This window comes from Nicotiana tabacum, chromosome 23 (genome assembly GCF_000715075.1).
Source record: "Nicotiana tabacum cultivar K326 chromosome 23, ASM71507v2, whole genome shotgun sequence".
In the NCBI taxonomy this organism is placed as follows: domain Eukaryota; kingdom Viridiplantae; phylum Streptophyta; class Magnoliopsida; order Solanales; family Solanaceae; genus Nicotiana; species Nicotiana tabacum.
This window is the reverse complement of record NC_134102.1, coordinates 28964103-28980261: the sequence shown is the minus strand read 5'-3', so window position 1 is coordinate 28980261 and position 16159 is coordinate 28964103. Positions and strand designations below refer to the sequence as shown.

At 38.5% G+C, this 16159-nt stretch overlaps 1 protein-coding gene across 2 annotated transcripts; it reads left to right on the top strand.

Moving 5' to 3' along the window:
* The first annotated feature begins 286 nt into the window (after positions 1 to 286).
* On the top strand, positions 287 to 13554 carry LOC107792749 (NADPH HC-toxin reductase 1-like). 2 transcript variants are annotated; one of them, XR_012705792.1, is made up of 3 exons: positions 287 to 423; positions 1002 to 12709; positions 13410 to 13554. XR_012705792.1 is itself a non-coding variant. In XM_016614979.2 (2 exons), the coding sequence occupies exons 1-2, from the start codon at positions 12357 to 12359 to the stop codon at positions 13552 to 13554; spliced, it is 498 nt and encodes a 165-aa protein (XP_016470465.1). In that variant the 5' UTR covers positions 12342 to 12356. The 2 variants fall into 2 exon arrangements, 1 of the variants encoding a protein (XP_016470465.1); XM_016614979.2 differs by lacking the exon at positions 287 to 423 and having other exon boundaries at positions 12342 to 12709.
* The last annotated feature ends 2605 nt before the right edge of the window (positions 13555 to 16159 follow it).

The window sequence follows — 16159 nt, the reverse complement described above, 5'->3', positions numbered from 1 at the left end:
TAACTATTTAATTACTAACATCCAGATGTCCTTCGATAAGATTTTAAGTTGCACTGTAAATTTATTATTAATTAAAACCGCCAATGCAAGTAAAGTAAAACCTATGGCATAATTAATCATGTGGAATTTTGTCGTTTCCTGTAATAACACTGCGTATTGGATTAATCTAGATCATACAATATGACAAAAAGCACAAGGCTAAAAATAATAATAATAATAATTATTATTATATCTAGCTACTCTATTTAATCATTTAGATTTCCCATATAAATAGAGCGAAATGTCTGAGGAAGAGATAAAGCAAAAATGGAGAAGAAAAGCAACTGTATGGTCTGTGTTACAGGAGGTGCAGGGTACATAGGTTCTTCTCTTGTAAAGAAACTTTTAGAGGTTATACCGTTCACGCTATCCTCAGGAACTTAGGTATGTTTTTAATTTCTTTTACTCCTCGAATTTTTCGCTGCACTCGGATCTTTTAAACTCTTTATTTTATCCTTAATAAGAAGTTTTATAACCACACAAATATCATGATCCCGCAAAACTTTTACCCCTTATGTTTTTAAGACCACAAATTTCAATTTTTTTTTAAAACTCCGTGCTGAGTGAAACTAACTAATCTTATTTGAAACGGAAAAAGTAGTATATTTGGTTCCAAAAGTAATGGGTGCTCAGACACCCATAACCTATAATGTAGATCCGTACATGCCCCTTTCCACCTATGCCGCTCATCCATTCCATCCCCAAATTTGATTGAGTTTAAGTTTTACGCACCGTTACTCTCTATATATATAAAAGTTAATTTGATCTATAATGACATGTTACTCTTGATATTAAACTTGGTATGGTAACTCAAAAAACATGTTATAACTTATTAAATTATAGAATTTTCCAAAAGAAGGAAAAGTCCAATATTATAGATTTTTTTCTTCTTAATTTTGATTTTTGTTTTAGGTGTCATATGAAACAGTACAAAAATAAAACTGAGGCTTCAGTTGCTGCAGTGAAGAGAATTGGAATGGCTTGCCTTAAATCTGGGACAGTAAAAAAGCTTATCTATACTGCCTCTGTGGTTGCTGCTTCTCCATTGAAGGATGATGGGTCCGGTTTCAACGATTTGATGGATGAAATGTGTTGGACACCTTTCAATTTCTCAAATCCTTATGCCGATCAGGGGCTTAGGGTGAGCCTAATGTATTTATTTACCTTCCTATATGCTGCGGTAAAGTTCTTATGCAGTTTAACCGTTGATAGCAAGTTAGTATTCCTTTCGTCCTAACTGTCGTTTTTGCTCTTTTCATCCTCATTAAGAAAACACTAAATACAATTTATAGTTTACTAAGTTACCTTTATTAAATATTTTTTGAGAATTGAGCAGTATTAAAAATTAAAAAACTACAACTTCTTTAATATTAAGGGCATAAATGAAAATAATTATAATTTAGTCTTGAACTCCTAAAGTGTCAATTATTTTGAGATAAATTTTGAACTAAATTGAATGTTAATTTGGGATGTAGGGAGTATCATTTTTAACAAGTTTAGTAATTATAACGCTTATTCAATAAAATTACGTGTAAATACAGTAAAAATGATATGATTGTGTATTTCGATGCATAAAAGTCAAACTATTTTATAATATTTGTAACATCAATACATTTTAAAAATATCAGGTTAATTATTACCCAATTAGTAGTTATTATGAGGGGATTATGTGGTTATTAAGCTTGACATGACCAAGGCTTATGATAAGGTGAACTGGGATTTCATGTTAGCTGTTTTAAGGAAATTTTAGTTCTCTAAGAGATGGATTGATATGGTTTGGAGATTCATTTCCAACAACTGGTATTCTGTCACGACCCAAAACTCAACATGTCGTGATGGCGCCTATCACAGAACTAGGCAGCCGACAATCACAATTAACTACGCATTTTTATACTGAAAATAAGATGAAACAAGTTCAACAATAATAACTCTCATAAATAGTCGATATGAATAACTGCGACTCGAATACAACATTCTTAAATCCGGGTGTCACTGAATACATGAGCTACTAAAATGTCAACACAGTCTAACTACTAAAACAACCGTCTAGAAAGATAGAACAATGCTAATAAACTGAAAAGAAGAAGAGTCGAGGTCTGCGAACGCTAAGGCAGCTACCTCAATCGTCTCCAAACAAATTAAGCTCCAAATCTAGCAACCGCCGGGGCCAGAAGTACCTGGATCTGCACACGAAGTGCAGAGTGTAGTATGAGTACAACCGACCCAATGTACTCAATAAGTAACTAGACTAACCTTGCACTGAAAGCAATGACGAGCTCAGATAGGTATAGTCCAAATCAATATTATAACAGTACAGACATGATAGGAAAAATGACAGTAATAACTCGGAGAATACTCATAATTAGTTTGTACACAGTACAGAAATGTAGACATGCTTTCAAGTTTAACAGTTTAAACTTAACACGGATAAAAATATGCCAAGTATGACTAATATGAGGAATGTTACATCTCTATATCTACATGTCAAATGTGCCACATGTAATTCATCAGAATGATAACCTCACGTACTCACACTCTTAGAGTACTCAATCTCACTATCTCAACTCTCACTCATCACACTTAGTAACCCAGCACTATACGGTACTTGCGCTCACCGCTGGTATATCAGACTCCGGAGAGGCGGATCCTGCCCAAGCGCTAATAAAACCTGTTGCGACGCGCAACGATCCCATCATGAATCAATAATACCTGCTGCAGCGTGCAACCTGATCCCATCTTGAATCAATAAAACTTGCTGAGGAAAGTAGCCCGATCCCATCAATATCGCTCATAATCAGGCCTTCGACCTCACTCAATCATCAATCTCTCCAGTCTCTCGGGCTCACAAGACTCATGCCAATCAGCCCAAACAATGATAACATGATATACAATAAATGATAACAAAGACTGAGATATGGTATGCAAATGATGGATGCGACTGAGTACATAACTGCAATTTAAGCAAATAACACAACAACAAAAACAACCTCTGTGGGTCTCAACAGTACTAACATATAGCCTAAACATGATTTTTAACATGAATCACAGCTCAATTTCTCTAACACATGTAGAGTACATGAATAGTAACGAGATCAGATAACTACACAGTTCCATGGAAACAACCAAGTCACAATTACTGCGGTGCACGCCCACACGTCCGTCACCTAGCATGTGCGTTACCTCAACACCAACCACATAACATGTAGTTCAGGGATTCATACCCTCAGAGCAAATACCAAAATAATGTAAAACTTCTTAAAGTAGTAAAAAGAAACGGCTACAGCAGCTTTTAATGTTCAAACTTGACCTAATTTTGTGAAACTCGTCTGTTTATACAAGGCCAAAAATTGCGAACAAAAATACCCCTCGGGAGGTTCTACGGCCGCACAATTCTATGTGCGGTCTGCAGATTTCTTCAGTTGGCAGGAAGGAGGATTCTGCGGCCGTACATTTCTTGTGCGGTCTGCACTTCACAAAGGCTTCAGTACTTGGTCTTCTTGCATATTCTTTGAACTTTGAATCTTTGTCAGTGAAAGCCCAGTTTTGCGGCCGCACAATTCATGTGCGGTCCACATATTGCTGTCAAGCCTGTTGGGTTCTGCTGCTTGGGTTGCGGCCGCAAATGGAATTCTGCGGTCCGCAATTTCTTCTACGGCTACAAAATTCCTTCTGCGGACCGTACATCTTTGTTTCTGCGCCCTTTATTGCCTTGTTCTTCAGAACACTCCTTTTTGAGTCAGATTTTATCTTAAGAGACCAAACTTCCAACGTTCCTGCAATTTGCACAATTTTATTAGTTTCGGGAATATAATTCAATACTTTCATACTAAAACATAATCTAAAAGGTGCTAATAAGCAGTCAAAATCCCCACTTATCAACTCCCTTAAACTTAAGTCTTTGCTTGTCCTCAAGCAAATAAATTAGTTTTCACCTCCAAAAGTTAAGGGTCATTTCAGCGAGTCAAAGGTGAGCCATTCACACATCAATTGGGACTAACAATTACCTATACTACTCATGCATTATCAACAAGGCGGCAAGTTAAACATTCATGCACATATAGTTCTAATGTAATATTTGAGCTACAAGAATTGACTTTACTCATCAAGGACTCTTGCTCTATCATGTAGGTCATGGTGAACTCCAAACTCTTCCTCATCTACTTTCCAGTTGCCTAGCTCACTTAAGAAATTTAGCACTCAATCTAAAAATTTATGAAAGGTTTACTCATCTGTCTCAAGAGAATGTCACAAGTACGACGTCAAGTACTATAGGCTTACCCCTCTTGTAGATCGCCACTAATGTAAGCTCACTCGGTTTGTAATGAAGGCTTTTGGGTTAGGGTAGGAGACCGTATGGGTAAGTGGTTACACCTTTCCTTAAGCACTCCATCTTTTATTTTTTGACTCACACTTTGCCAATTCTTAGAGGCACTTTCTTTTTATTGGGGACTAGAGAGACTTAGCATCACTCTTTCTTGATCATTTTATTATTTTCTCTCTTTTTGATTTTTCCATGTTTGGGATCATTACCTCCCTCTTATTTTTTGAATCCATTCAACCCTTCCACTTATTCACTTTTTTGCAATTTTCTTTTTTGTTCTTTTCTTTTCTTGCCTTCTCTTCTCATATAGATCATTTATTTTTTCTTTTTGTGCTTTGATACCTTTTTCAAGTTCATCATCTCTCCCCTAAGCTTACGTTTTAAGCCATTTATTTCACAAGAGTGTTAAGGAAAGCTCGGGTGCCAAGAGAGGGTCACAGTAAAACGGGTAAAGGCTTGTAACATGGTTACCAAATAAGAAAGGCTAGAGACTCAAAGGGGTTGACTAGGGATAACGACATTGGATGGCAATAGAAAACTCAAACGGTCAAAGGAGAGCATACAATCACTTCCCAAACCAAGCAAAACTTAAGATTTTGCCTTGACACACATTCGGGGCAAGTTCTAGACCCTTCGCATGGATACTTGGACTAGCAACAATTCATCTCACCCCTCACGCAACCAGATTGTAAAAGAGGACAGAATATAGGGCTCACAATGACCACATTCAAGTTTAAAGATTACTATGGTCCAACTAAAACACTCAATGATTTCCAAAGTCAACACAAGAGTCACAAAGTCACTACTAGAGCTATTTCTTTCAAAAACCTTGTCTCTAACTATAAGCACATAGTTAAGTGTGTTGGTGCCAATTGAAGCATTACTGACTCTTCCAGCATGACTTAATTAAGTCTTTTTATTTATTACTACTACTATTATTACCTAAACACAAAAACAGACTCATTCCCTTAAGAAAGTTATCACGCCATCCATCGTTGGGACGCGTCACCTGGTTCACACAACAACTACCTTTGAAAAGAATCATGGCATTAAGAAAACCAAAGGCTTATTATATACTAAAACATAAAAAGAAGCTACTAAACAAAACAAGAGCTAATACGCTACTAAAACATAAAACGAAGCTAATAAGCAAAAACAAAGATAAAAAAAACTAATGAGCAAAACTACTAAAGATAGAATGAATATACATAGTAAGAGAGAGAGAAGATATATACATACAAATAAGAAAAGAGAGAATATCATCAAATTATTACAGACCAAATGTATCAAAGTACCAAAAGTGTCAAACAAACTCCACCACTCCACCGAATAAAAGTAAGCATCGTCCCCAATGCTTAGCAAAATAAGAGTAAAAGAGGGAAGAGTGATGAAAATTTCCTATGGCTCCTTGGACATCTCTGTCTCCAAGCAATGTCATCGCCCTCAGGATCAATAACTGAATCTCATCATCCTCAACTCTAGGTGTGGCTGGGTTGGCGAACATCTGATGCACTACCTCAGCAGTGTCGGCAGCCAGGTCTGACTCTTCAGACTGGCCAGCTGGTACCACTGGAGCTGATGGTGCTGCAAGATTTAGGGCAGAATGGTATGGGTCAAGCAACATATCAAAGGAGAGATCTCCGGCTGTAGCAATTCTGGTCACCACTCTCCGGAGCTTGTCCACTGACTTCTTGCTGGCTTGGGACTTCCTCATCTTCTTTACTTCTTTTCCCAGCTCTTCAATCACCGATCCATGTTGTACCAAGGTGTCCATGATAGTATTCCGATTCTCCAAAATTTTCTTCAATGTCTCCTCAATGTCAGAAGGAACCTGTGATGCCTATGAGGTGGACTGCGCTGCAACAGTACTAGACAAGTAAGTCAGCTTTACAGTGGATGTCTGCATCAAGTTGTTGAGACTCACCAATGTCTGGGAGACTCGTAGTGCAGATAGTGGGTGAGTAGGCACGGGAACTGGCTTCAAAGCCGAGGTGGGAGCTGTGGAAGGAGCTATAGTAAGGGTTGTGGATGATGGTGGAGGCATAGCTATGACACTAGAAGAAGGCTCAGCCGAAGTGGATGGAACAACAACTATTTCAGGAGCTACCACTGCTGGCTCATCAGACTGGCCTGTGGTGGTAGGAGGCTGAACTTCTTCTTCGGGTTGCTCGCATCCATTAGTGAGTACCAAGTAAAAGGCTTCTTTGGCTTTACCTTTGTATCATAATCCCTCGGCTCTACCTTTGCATCAGTGAGATATTCTGTAATGGTGTTGGGATAGAGGTAGTACGAGTCATCTTGCCGAGCGATCACTGAGATGTTGGCTGACATCACGGCACCCACATTGATTGGGTACCCGACCATAATAGAAGCAACCAGAACTGCCCGAGGGATCGGAAGGTGAGTCTCATTCTAGCATGGATCCAACTAGCTGCATACAAATGTCTGCCACCCCTTTGCCTCAAAGCTTAACATGCTACGGTGGTTGGGAACCCCATCAGCAATCCATGGTGGTGGTGGCCTTGGTGGTGCCAGAATCTCCGCTAACCAAGGTCGGACCTCGTCCCCCAGTGCACACTTCTCCAAATACTCCTTCAGCTCAACATCTTCAAATCCCAAGTACGCATTGAGCGTATGCTGATCAAACCTCACTTTTAGGTTATGTACTTTGGTCTCCTTTGTCCCCTTTTTGATATGAGCCACATTGGCGTAGAATTCACGGACAAGGTACTCTTTGGCATCCACTACACTCTGAGTGAACCACATCCACCCCTTGCATGCCTTGAACTGTCTCAAAACTGCTGGGTTGTACCTCTCCAAATCTGTCAACAGAAATTGTAGCTCAAGAGTTAGCGACCTCAGTGGCCATCACACACAGAAGCTGGTGAAGGTCGCCAGGCTAACAAAGCGGTCCTCCCAAACCTCTTTCTTCTTCGATCTTTCAAGATCGGCAGCTATAGCATCTCCCCCTCTGCCATCATCGGGGATATCATGAACTGGAGCATCATGTGCCTCAGGGACTAGTGTAGCTGATGGATCAGAAGCCTGACTAGCACTCTCCGATCCCTCGAAAGTGCTATGAGATAAGGATGGCTCATCCCTGAGCTGGTATCTCCCTGGTGCCCTCGACTGTATGGCTGGCTGCTCCTAAACAGAGGTTGAGTTTCCCTGTGATACTTCCCTAGATGGTACATATGAGCTCGTCTCGGAGAGATATGCACCTCTCCCTTTGCTGGCTGTTGCTTTCTTCCTTATTGTCTTTGGTTGGCCAAGGGATAAGGCACTCTTGCATCGGCCTAGAGAAGGTTCACCTCTCCCTTTTGAAGTGTCGTCGCGTCCTCTAGATCGAACCATTATCTGTACCAAACAAAGGCGATTGTTAGTTTCAATTCAATGTTCAGACATACACAACATATGTACAAACAAAGGATAACCAGAGTACAAAATGAGAGTGTTCAATCAAAGCGTGCTTGCAGGGAACAAGAAATGCGGTCCGTATAATTTGTCTTGCGGTCGCAGATGAGGACTTGCAGACCGCACAATTTTGTTTCGCGGTTGCAAAAGTGAAGTGCGGCCCGCACAATTTCACTTGTGGCCACACCTCTGAGTCCCAACAAATGCCAACTCTCTGATGACAGAGAATTGGCTCATGTGCGGCCGCAACATGATTTCTGCGGTCCGCACAATTAAACTTGCGGCCGCACATTGGAGTCTCAAGGTAGGTACTCTCTGATGATAGTAAGGGTTGTTCTGCGGCCGTGATGGAAAATCTGCGGTCCGCACATTTTATCTTGCGGCCGTAGATCCCTTCTTTTACTATGTTGCCCTAAAATCAAAATCTGCGGACCACACAAATTCAGGTGCGGCCGCAGAATTCAAAAATTACAAACAATTCAATTTTTTCTATCTAGGTTTTTCATCTTCGTGCACAATTTGACATGGCAACATCATAGAAGCCTGAAAATATGTTAACCCAGTCCCCATAGAGCATGTATACACAATTGAATTCTAATGACAAATGGCCTAAAAATAAATAAAACTTTACAAATTAAAAGAAAAAAATTAACAAAAAATTGAAGCATACCAGATGAATGAGTGTAATGAGTTACCTATCAAAGATGTTGTGTGTGTGGACAGATGAAATCACCAAGAAATTTCAAAAGGGCACTTTTGTTTTTGTTCAGAGAGTGAAAAATGTACAAATGGTCCTATTCCTCTATTTATACCAGTTGGTTGGCTAAGGGAAAGAAGAGTGAGTGCGGCCGCACATTTTCATGTGCGGACCACACTCTATTACCTGGTGAATCCATCTCAGCATCTCATCTGCGGTCCGCACAATTTTGTATGCGGCCGCAGATTTTCATGTGTGGTCGCACATCACCCTTTCTTCTGACAGGCTAAACTTCAAAGAATTGGTATTTTCAACCTTTCATTTATGCGGTTCGCAAGATAATTGTACGGCTGCATTGCACTTTTGCTACAACAACCATAATTGTGCGGTCCGCACAAATCAACTGCGGTCTGCAGTTCTTAGAACACTTAGTCAAAGTTTTGGTCCACAGTTTCTGTAAGTCATACTCAGCCGTGTAGCACACTTCAAATCAAGTTAGAACAAAAATAACACCTAATTACAAAAAGAAAAAGGAAAAGAAACATGGGTTGCCTCCTAAGAAGCGCCTAACGTCGCGGCACAATGCAAAATACCCTCAATTGAAATGAATGACCACCACGACGTGGCTATCTCTAACCTTTCCCAAATAGTACTTCACCCGGTGACCATTGACTCGGAATATTTCATTATTTTTTCTTCAAGTCTAATGCAACAAAAGGTGTCATACCCATAATTTCAAAAGGACCACTCCATTTAGACTTTAGCTTCCCGGGAAATATTCGCAACCTTGAGTTAAATAACAATACAAGATCACCCACCTTGAACTCTTTGTTCCAAATGTATTTGTCATGAAGATATTTCATCTTTTCTTTGTACAAGGACGAACTTGCATAAGCATGATACCGGAACTCATCTAATTCATTTAAATGTGCAACCTTCAAGTTAGCGGCTACATCCCAATCAAGATTCAACTTCTTTAGAGCCCACATGGCCTTGTGCTCTAGTTCCATCGGAAGATGGCAAGCTTTTCCGAATACCAACCGGAACAGAACCAATCACCCCAGAAAATCACATATCAATAAATGAGCATAGAATAAGCAATAAATGGGAGAACGAGACTACAATACTCAAAATGACCGACAGGGTCGTTACATATTCAATTTTGATTAATGGAAACAGAAAGGGTTTCTTTCACTCAACTCAGGGACTCAAGCAAGGAGACCCTATTTCACCAGCTCTTTTTATTATTGGAGCAGAAGTACTTTCCAAGCTACTTAACCAGCTGAATTCTGATGATCTTTTCAGGGGCTTCTCAATGCATAGAAATGGACCACAAGTTACCCATCTAGCTTATGCTAATGATGTAATGATCTTTACTTCTGGATCCAGGGCTTTTTAAAACTTGGTTATGCAATAACTTAGTAATTATGAAAGATATTCTGGTCAATCTATTAATTATGATAAGAGTTATTTCTTGGTTGCTTCCAATGCTGGCTCGGAATATATTGCAAAAATCAAGAACATCACTAGCTTTAGGAATACTCAGTTTCCTATTACCTATATTAGTTGTCCTCTCTATGTAGGAAGGAAAAAATAATATATTTTAATGAATCAGTAGCCAAGAATGTTAGGAAGACTAATGGATGGCAAGGCAAATTATTATCTATAGGAGGGAGAGCTGTCCTGATTAAACATGTACTTCAGTTTCAATCTTTACATCTTCTTGCTGCTCTGGCCCCTCCAAAAACTATTTTCAAGTAAATTGAAAGATACATGGCTAGATTCTATTGGAGAACTTCATATGGAAAACAAAGATATCATTGGAGCTCATGGAGCAATATGTGTTACCCAAAGGAGGAAGGGGGCATGAGATTCAGAAGTCTAATAGATATAAGCAATTCTTTCTCTATGAAGAGGTGGTGGAGATTCAGAACTACGTACTAAATCTCTATGGCAGAATTTTTGATAGTCAAATATTGCAGTAGAATACATCCTATAAAGAAGAAAAAGAATAATAAAGACTCTCACTATTGGAAAAATTTATTGGACATAAGGGATCAAAGAGAGAAACATATTTTCTGGAGATGCAATGAAGGAAATATTATTCTTTGGTGGGATAACTGGTTGGGCATTGGTGCCCTTGCTAATACTGTCCAACTTGAACCTCATGACATGAGGAAGATCAAACATGTTAGAATAGGAACCTCTCTACAATTTGAGGAACTTCAACAACTTGCTGAATATTTGATAGAGATTATTCAGTGTTTTAAGCTTGGGGATCCTAATTTTCCTGATAAAGCTGTGTGGACTCCCTCTTCAACTGGTTCTTCTCTTCCTCATCAGCGTGGCAGATTGTAAGGCAATCAAGAGAATTTACACCAGTACTCAAGGAATTATGGCACAAATTTCTACCATATAACATGTCATTTTTAATGTGGAGAGTGCTAAAAAGGAAACTATCTTTTGATGATATTATTATTCGGTTTGGACAGCAACTTGCATCTAGATGCGAATGTTGTAGGACATCACGAGACCATGCACCACACCTTTGTCAATGGTGAGAGGGCTAAGATAATTTGGAGGCAATTTGGAGCTCCTTTCGGGTTTAGATGGGAAGATAAGCCTATTCTCAATATCCTTCAAAGCTGGTGGAGTCTCAAGGCCAAAAATAAAGTAGTGCATGTCATCAACAAGATGACTCCTATTATTATTTGTTGGGAACTTTGGAAAGTTAGATGTGCATCGAGATATGGTGGCATTAAGATATCATCTTCTAGATCTCATTTTCAGGTTCTTTCTCATCAGAGGTGGGTGATTTACAAGCACAATATTCATGTTGAAGGGGTTGTTCAATGGCATGGAATATGTGACAGGTTATTGTCGTTAACTGCCAAAATTATTTGTTTTCCGGTAACATGGGAAAAATATTTATTTGGTTGGACTAAGCTTAATGCAGATGGAAGTAAACAGGATAATGACCTCATTGGTGCTGGTAGTATTTTAAGAGATCATAGAGGTGATATGATCAAGGTTTTTTCTCAAAAGTTGGGGAGCGGGACTAGCAATTTGGCAGAGGCTTAGTCTGCATTGATTCGCTTACAATGGTGCCACTCTAATGGATACGATAGGGTTATCTTGGAATGTGACTCTAAATTAGTTGTGGATATATTGAATAATACCATCACTCCTCCCTGGCACATTGAGGTTATTATCATGGAAGCTCAACACCTAATACACCAACATAACATTGTTATTAGACAGTGTTATAGAGAAGCTAATAATGTCGCAGACGTATTGGCAAAATGGAGTCATGAAATTCAAGAGAGTATGTTATTCAACTATGTGAATCTTCCAAGACAAGGATATGAGGCAGGTTCCAAACTTGAGGCACAAAATTTTCAAGAATCATTTTCTACGGAATGTAATCACATAGCCTCGGGCATCATTTTCTCCAGAAACCAATTACACGGCCTCAAGCTTTGATATTCTTGTTATCCCTTTATTATGTGTTGTATTAGATTTTCTGTAATAGTTTCTTTTGGGAGTTAGCACATATGACAGACCAATAAGAAACTCTTTTGGATCGTCTGTTATCTTATTTCTCTTTATGTATTATTACTCTTGGGAGGTTTTGGTTTTATGTCCCTCCTCCTTTGTACTCTACTTTTTGCTATTTAATAAATAAGGCAGGGGTCAATGTCGAACCTCCCATCATCATAGAAGATGAAAGCCTGAGTCGATGGCTTAATTTTTTTAAAAAGTAGTTATTATGAAAATTGTACCGTAATTATCTTATAAGTTATACGATTATGTAAATATTCTTCATAATATCAGTACATATAACTTATGAACTCTTTATAATAATAGAATTATGTAGAATCAAAGATGCTAGCTGAGAAAGAGATGTTGAACTTTGGGAAGGAGGGTTTGGAGGTGGTGACATTATGTTGCGGTCTTGTGGGCGGAGAAACTTACTTACCTTATATCCCAACAAGTACTGCCATATATTTGTCACTGTTGAGTACTCAAGAGAAAAGTCACTACAATACACTCAAGTTTATAGAAGAGCTTACTGGAAAAGTGCCAATTGTGCATATTGAAGATGTATGTGAAGCTCACTTGTTCTCAATGAAAGCTGCAGTCAATGGCCGTTTCTTGTGCGCTAGCCTCTTTGTTTCTTCTGCAGAGATTGGCTGTTACTACCAACAGAATTATCCAGAGTTTAATGTCAACCAAGAGTAAGATCGTATCCATTGATTTTAAGTTTCATACATCCATAGTGTAAAAAGTGTTTGGCTGTTTGCATTCTTAGGTCCATAGCGAAGTAACTACAATGTAAATATGTATGGTTTAATTAGTCGTGACTTAGATAAAAATCGTACCTAACCTCAGAGGCAGTTTCAAGATTTGAACTTAATTGGTTTAGGGTTCTAAGATAGTAACCTAAGATGTTAGTGATTGAGTTCTGAGTTTAATTTTTATACAAATTTAATGAATTTCTTTATATCTATACTGTATTTGGGTCAAAACTACTAGATATTTTCGATCCCATATGTTTGAGCCTACCTCCGCCCCTGACTAATCTTATACATGAGGTTAAACTACAATGATAAATTAAAATAAGATATACTGTCAAGGTATATAATTAATGCATTACTTCCTTTGTCTCAAACATAGTGTCCTAATTACATACATGACAAAAACTTTTAGAGGTGAAAAACCGACAGTACTATTAATTTCATTGAAATTTTATTTTCAATATTTAGAAACTAATACAAATTTTAAATACGATGAACTTTTTGCATTTAAAATATTTAAGAAGATTTAGTAAAAGAAATTAAAATTTGAATAGTATAAAATATTATACTGTCTTGAATGGAATTTTTTTCTTATTATGCTTTTTCCTCTTAATTTCCTTCATAAAACTTCTCATTCCAGGTACTTGAATGACCCCAAGAGAGAAATCAAATGGGGATCGAAAAAGCTTGTTGACAACGGTTTCGTGTACAAGTATGGGATGAAGAAGATATTAAATGATAATGTTAATTGTGCCCGAAAGATTGGCAGCTTTAAGCAACAATGAAACACCTCATGCGTCGAGAAACAGATGCAGGATTTAAAGTTTATGGGTTCTTAGAACGATCTCAAATTTATATACAATAACAATTGGGTTCACGGTTTATTTTTTATATATATTTAATGAATTTCTTAACATATATACAAGATACGAGCAAAATTTCTTAACGCATACGTAATACTTCGCCCTTGCATGCATCTCGAAGTTTCATATTTGAAGCGACTTTCAAATAATTGCTCTGATATTAACAAATGTGGCCCTCTAGGTTGTATTGATTGTCTAGACTCAATTGTTAGGCTTCCTAAGGCAGCTTAATTAGTTGGTTTCTGCATTGAATTTGTTTGGTTTAGACTTGTCTGCGCAGCATTTTACATGATTAAAGTGTAACAGTAAATTTCGTGTCTAGAAAATAATCAAGACAAAGAAAAGATAAATGTAATAGTTAGTTGTATTTAATAATCAATGACCTCTGCTGCTCTACAGTCTGCAATTGGGCTTTGGTTCGGGCACCAAAACCCTCTTTTCAATCAACAACAACAACCAGATTCAGGGGTCGCATTTGACCCAATTCAGCTCATGGGTCTGTCGCTATTTAGTTCAAATTTCCTCTAATCTTTTATTATTTTCAACGAACTAATCCGTTCAATTTCTTAACCAATGTTATATGATGGATTTTTAAGCTTCAAACAGCTTCAATATCTAAAATCATCATGTAATTTAAGGATTCAAATCAAGAACAAACCCCATAACTTTAAGCAAATCCACTTCACCAAATCCATTAAAATGACATCAAATAAATGTGACGATATATAATGATTGAGTGAAGTTGCACAAAAGATGATGATAATAATTAATAGATAATAATAATAATAATAATAGCATCCAGTCGTGTACTAACGTGCTATCTAGAATTTTCTCTCTGCGCATGCTAGGGTGAACTCCTAAGTTGAGGGTATTCCGAAAATAACCTATTTGCCTTATTGAAGGTAGGTATAAGGTTTGCGTACACACTACTCTCCCCAGACCCAATTTTTTTTTTTTTTGTTGTTGTTGCATGCTAGGGTGAACTAACGTGCGCTGGTTGCCGAAAATGTCTAGAGGGCGACCATCCTAAGTGAACAAGCCGGTGGTAGAATGCGGCGATAATCCTGAAAGAGGCACTAGGTGTCGGAAATGTGGGGATCCAGGCGATGAAATCCCCAATTCCAATCGCGAAACCTCCCCTAGCCCTAAGACTTAAGGTCCGATGCAGGCAGTTGTGGTAATGCCAGAGAGAGCTCCAAATAACACAGTAGAAACTCCACAAGCCGACATCAATTTTGGATCCAGCAGTTTTGATAATAAGCAGAAAGGAACGGAAGTGGATGGCACAAAGGGGGAACGACAGAACTTGGATCCAATGACACTGGTGGTGGATGCACCCAAGTAAGTAGACCCAGTTCAAGCTCCAGAAGTGCCAAAAATGCGGGCAAAACTATTTACTGAGATCAAGTTAGATGCTAGGGCAAGGGAATTGAACTATATTGCCCCGATCATTGTAGAAGGGAAAAAAGTTTCTCAACTGCAACAAGAGGAAGTGGAGAGGGAAACTGCACACTGGAAGCATGCTTTAATCTTGTACGTGTTAGGCAATTCACCACCCATTGGTGCAGTGCAACGATTCATAGCAAGCAACTAGAGGTACCTCACCCAACCAAAGGTATACTGCTACAACGATGGATATTTCTTAGTGAAATTTAATAGCATTGAGGAAAGGGATGAAGTATTTTACTCGGGCCACTGATGCTGAATAATTGGCCAATAATCACTAAATTATGGAGGGGTGACTTTAATTTCAATCAAGAGATGATTAGGGTGATTCCATTATGGGTAAAAATGCCTAATCTCCCCCTAAACTGTTGTAGCATTGACTCACTAAGTAGAATTGGCAGCATACTGGGAAACTAGTTTATACAGATGCCTGTACTACCACAACTGAGAGAATTTTCTATGCACAAATGTTAATTGAAATGGATGTCGTAACCCCTACCTAGCAGCATTAAGGCCATGGATCTTAGTGGTAAATTTTTTGATCAGGAGATACTCTATGACTGGAAGCCATTGTATAGTAACACTTGCTTGCAAGTAGGACACAGTTGTCAAGAGCCTCCTCTAAGGCAGAAAACACCAGCAAAAACAATAAAGTAACAAACTACATAGGTACAAAAGGAACCATCAATGAAGGTCAATAAAAAAGCTGTCAATTAAGGGGAAACTAAGCAAATGGCAACAACTGAAGGACAACAAAGGGGCCCTCATAAACACAATGATGGTTGGAAGGAAATAAGAGGAAACCAGCTAGTAAGGGGGAACATAGAAGTATGCAGGAACATAGCCTCCAAGCTACAAATAGTTTCAGTCCGTTGTGTGTGCAAGACAGTAGCATACAACCAGAAGTTGAATTTGATAGTGGCCAATGTAGTCGAGGTGGTAAGATGGTAAAGGCCCCTGATCCAAACCAAGCCCAATGAAACTCATCACTTGGAATGTCAGAGGATCGAATAAAGTCTATAAGCAGACTGAGTTAATGAAGTTTATTTTGATGAATAAAGTAGGAATTATAGCTATACTA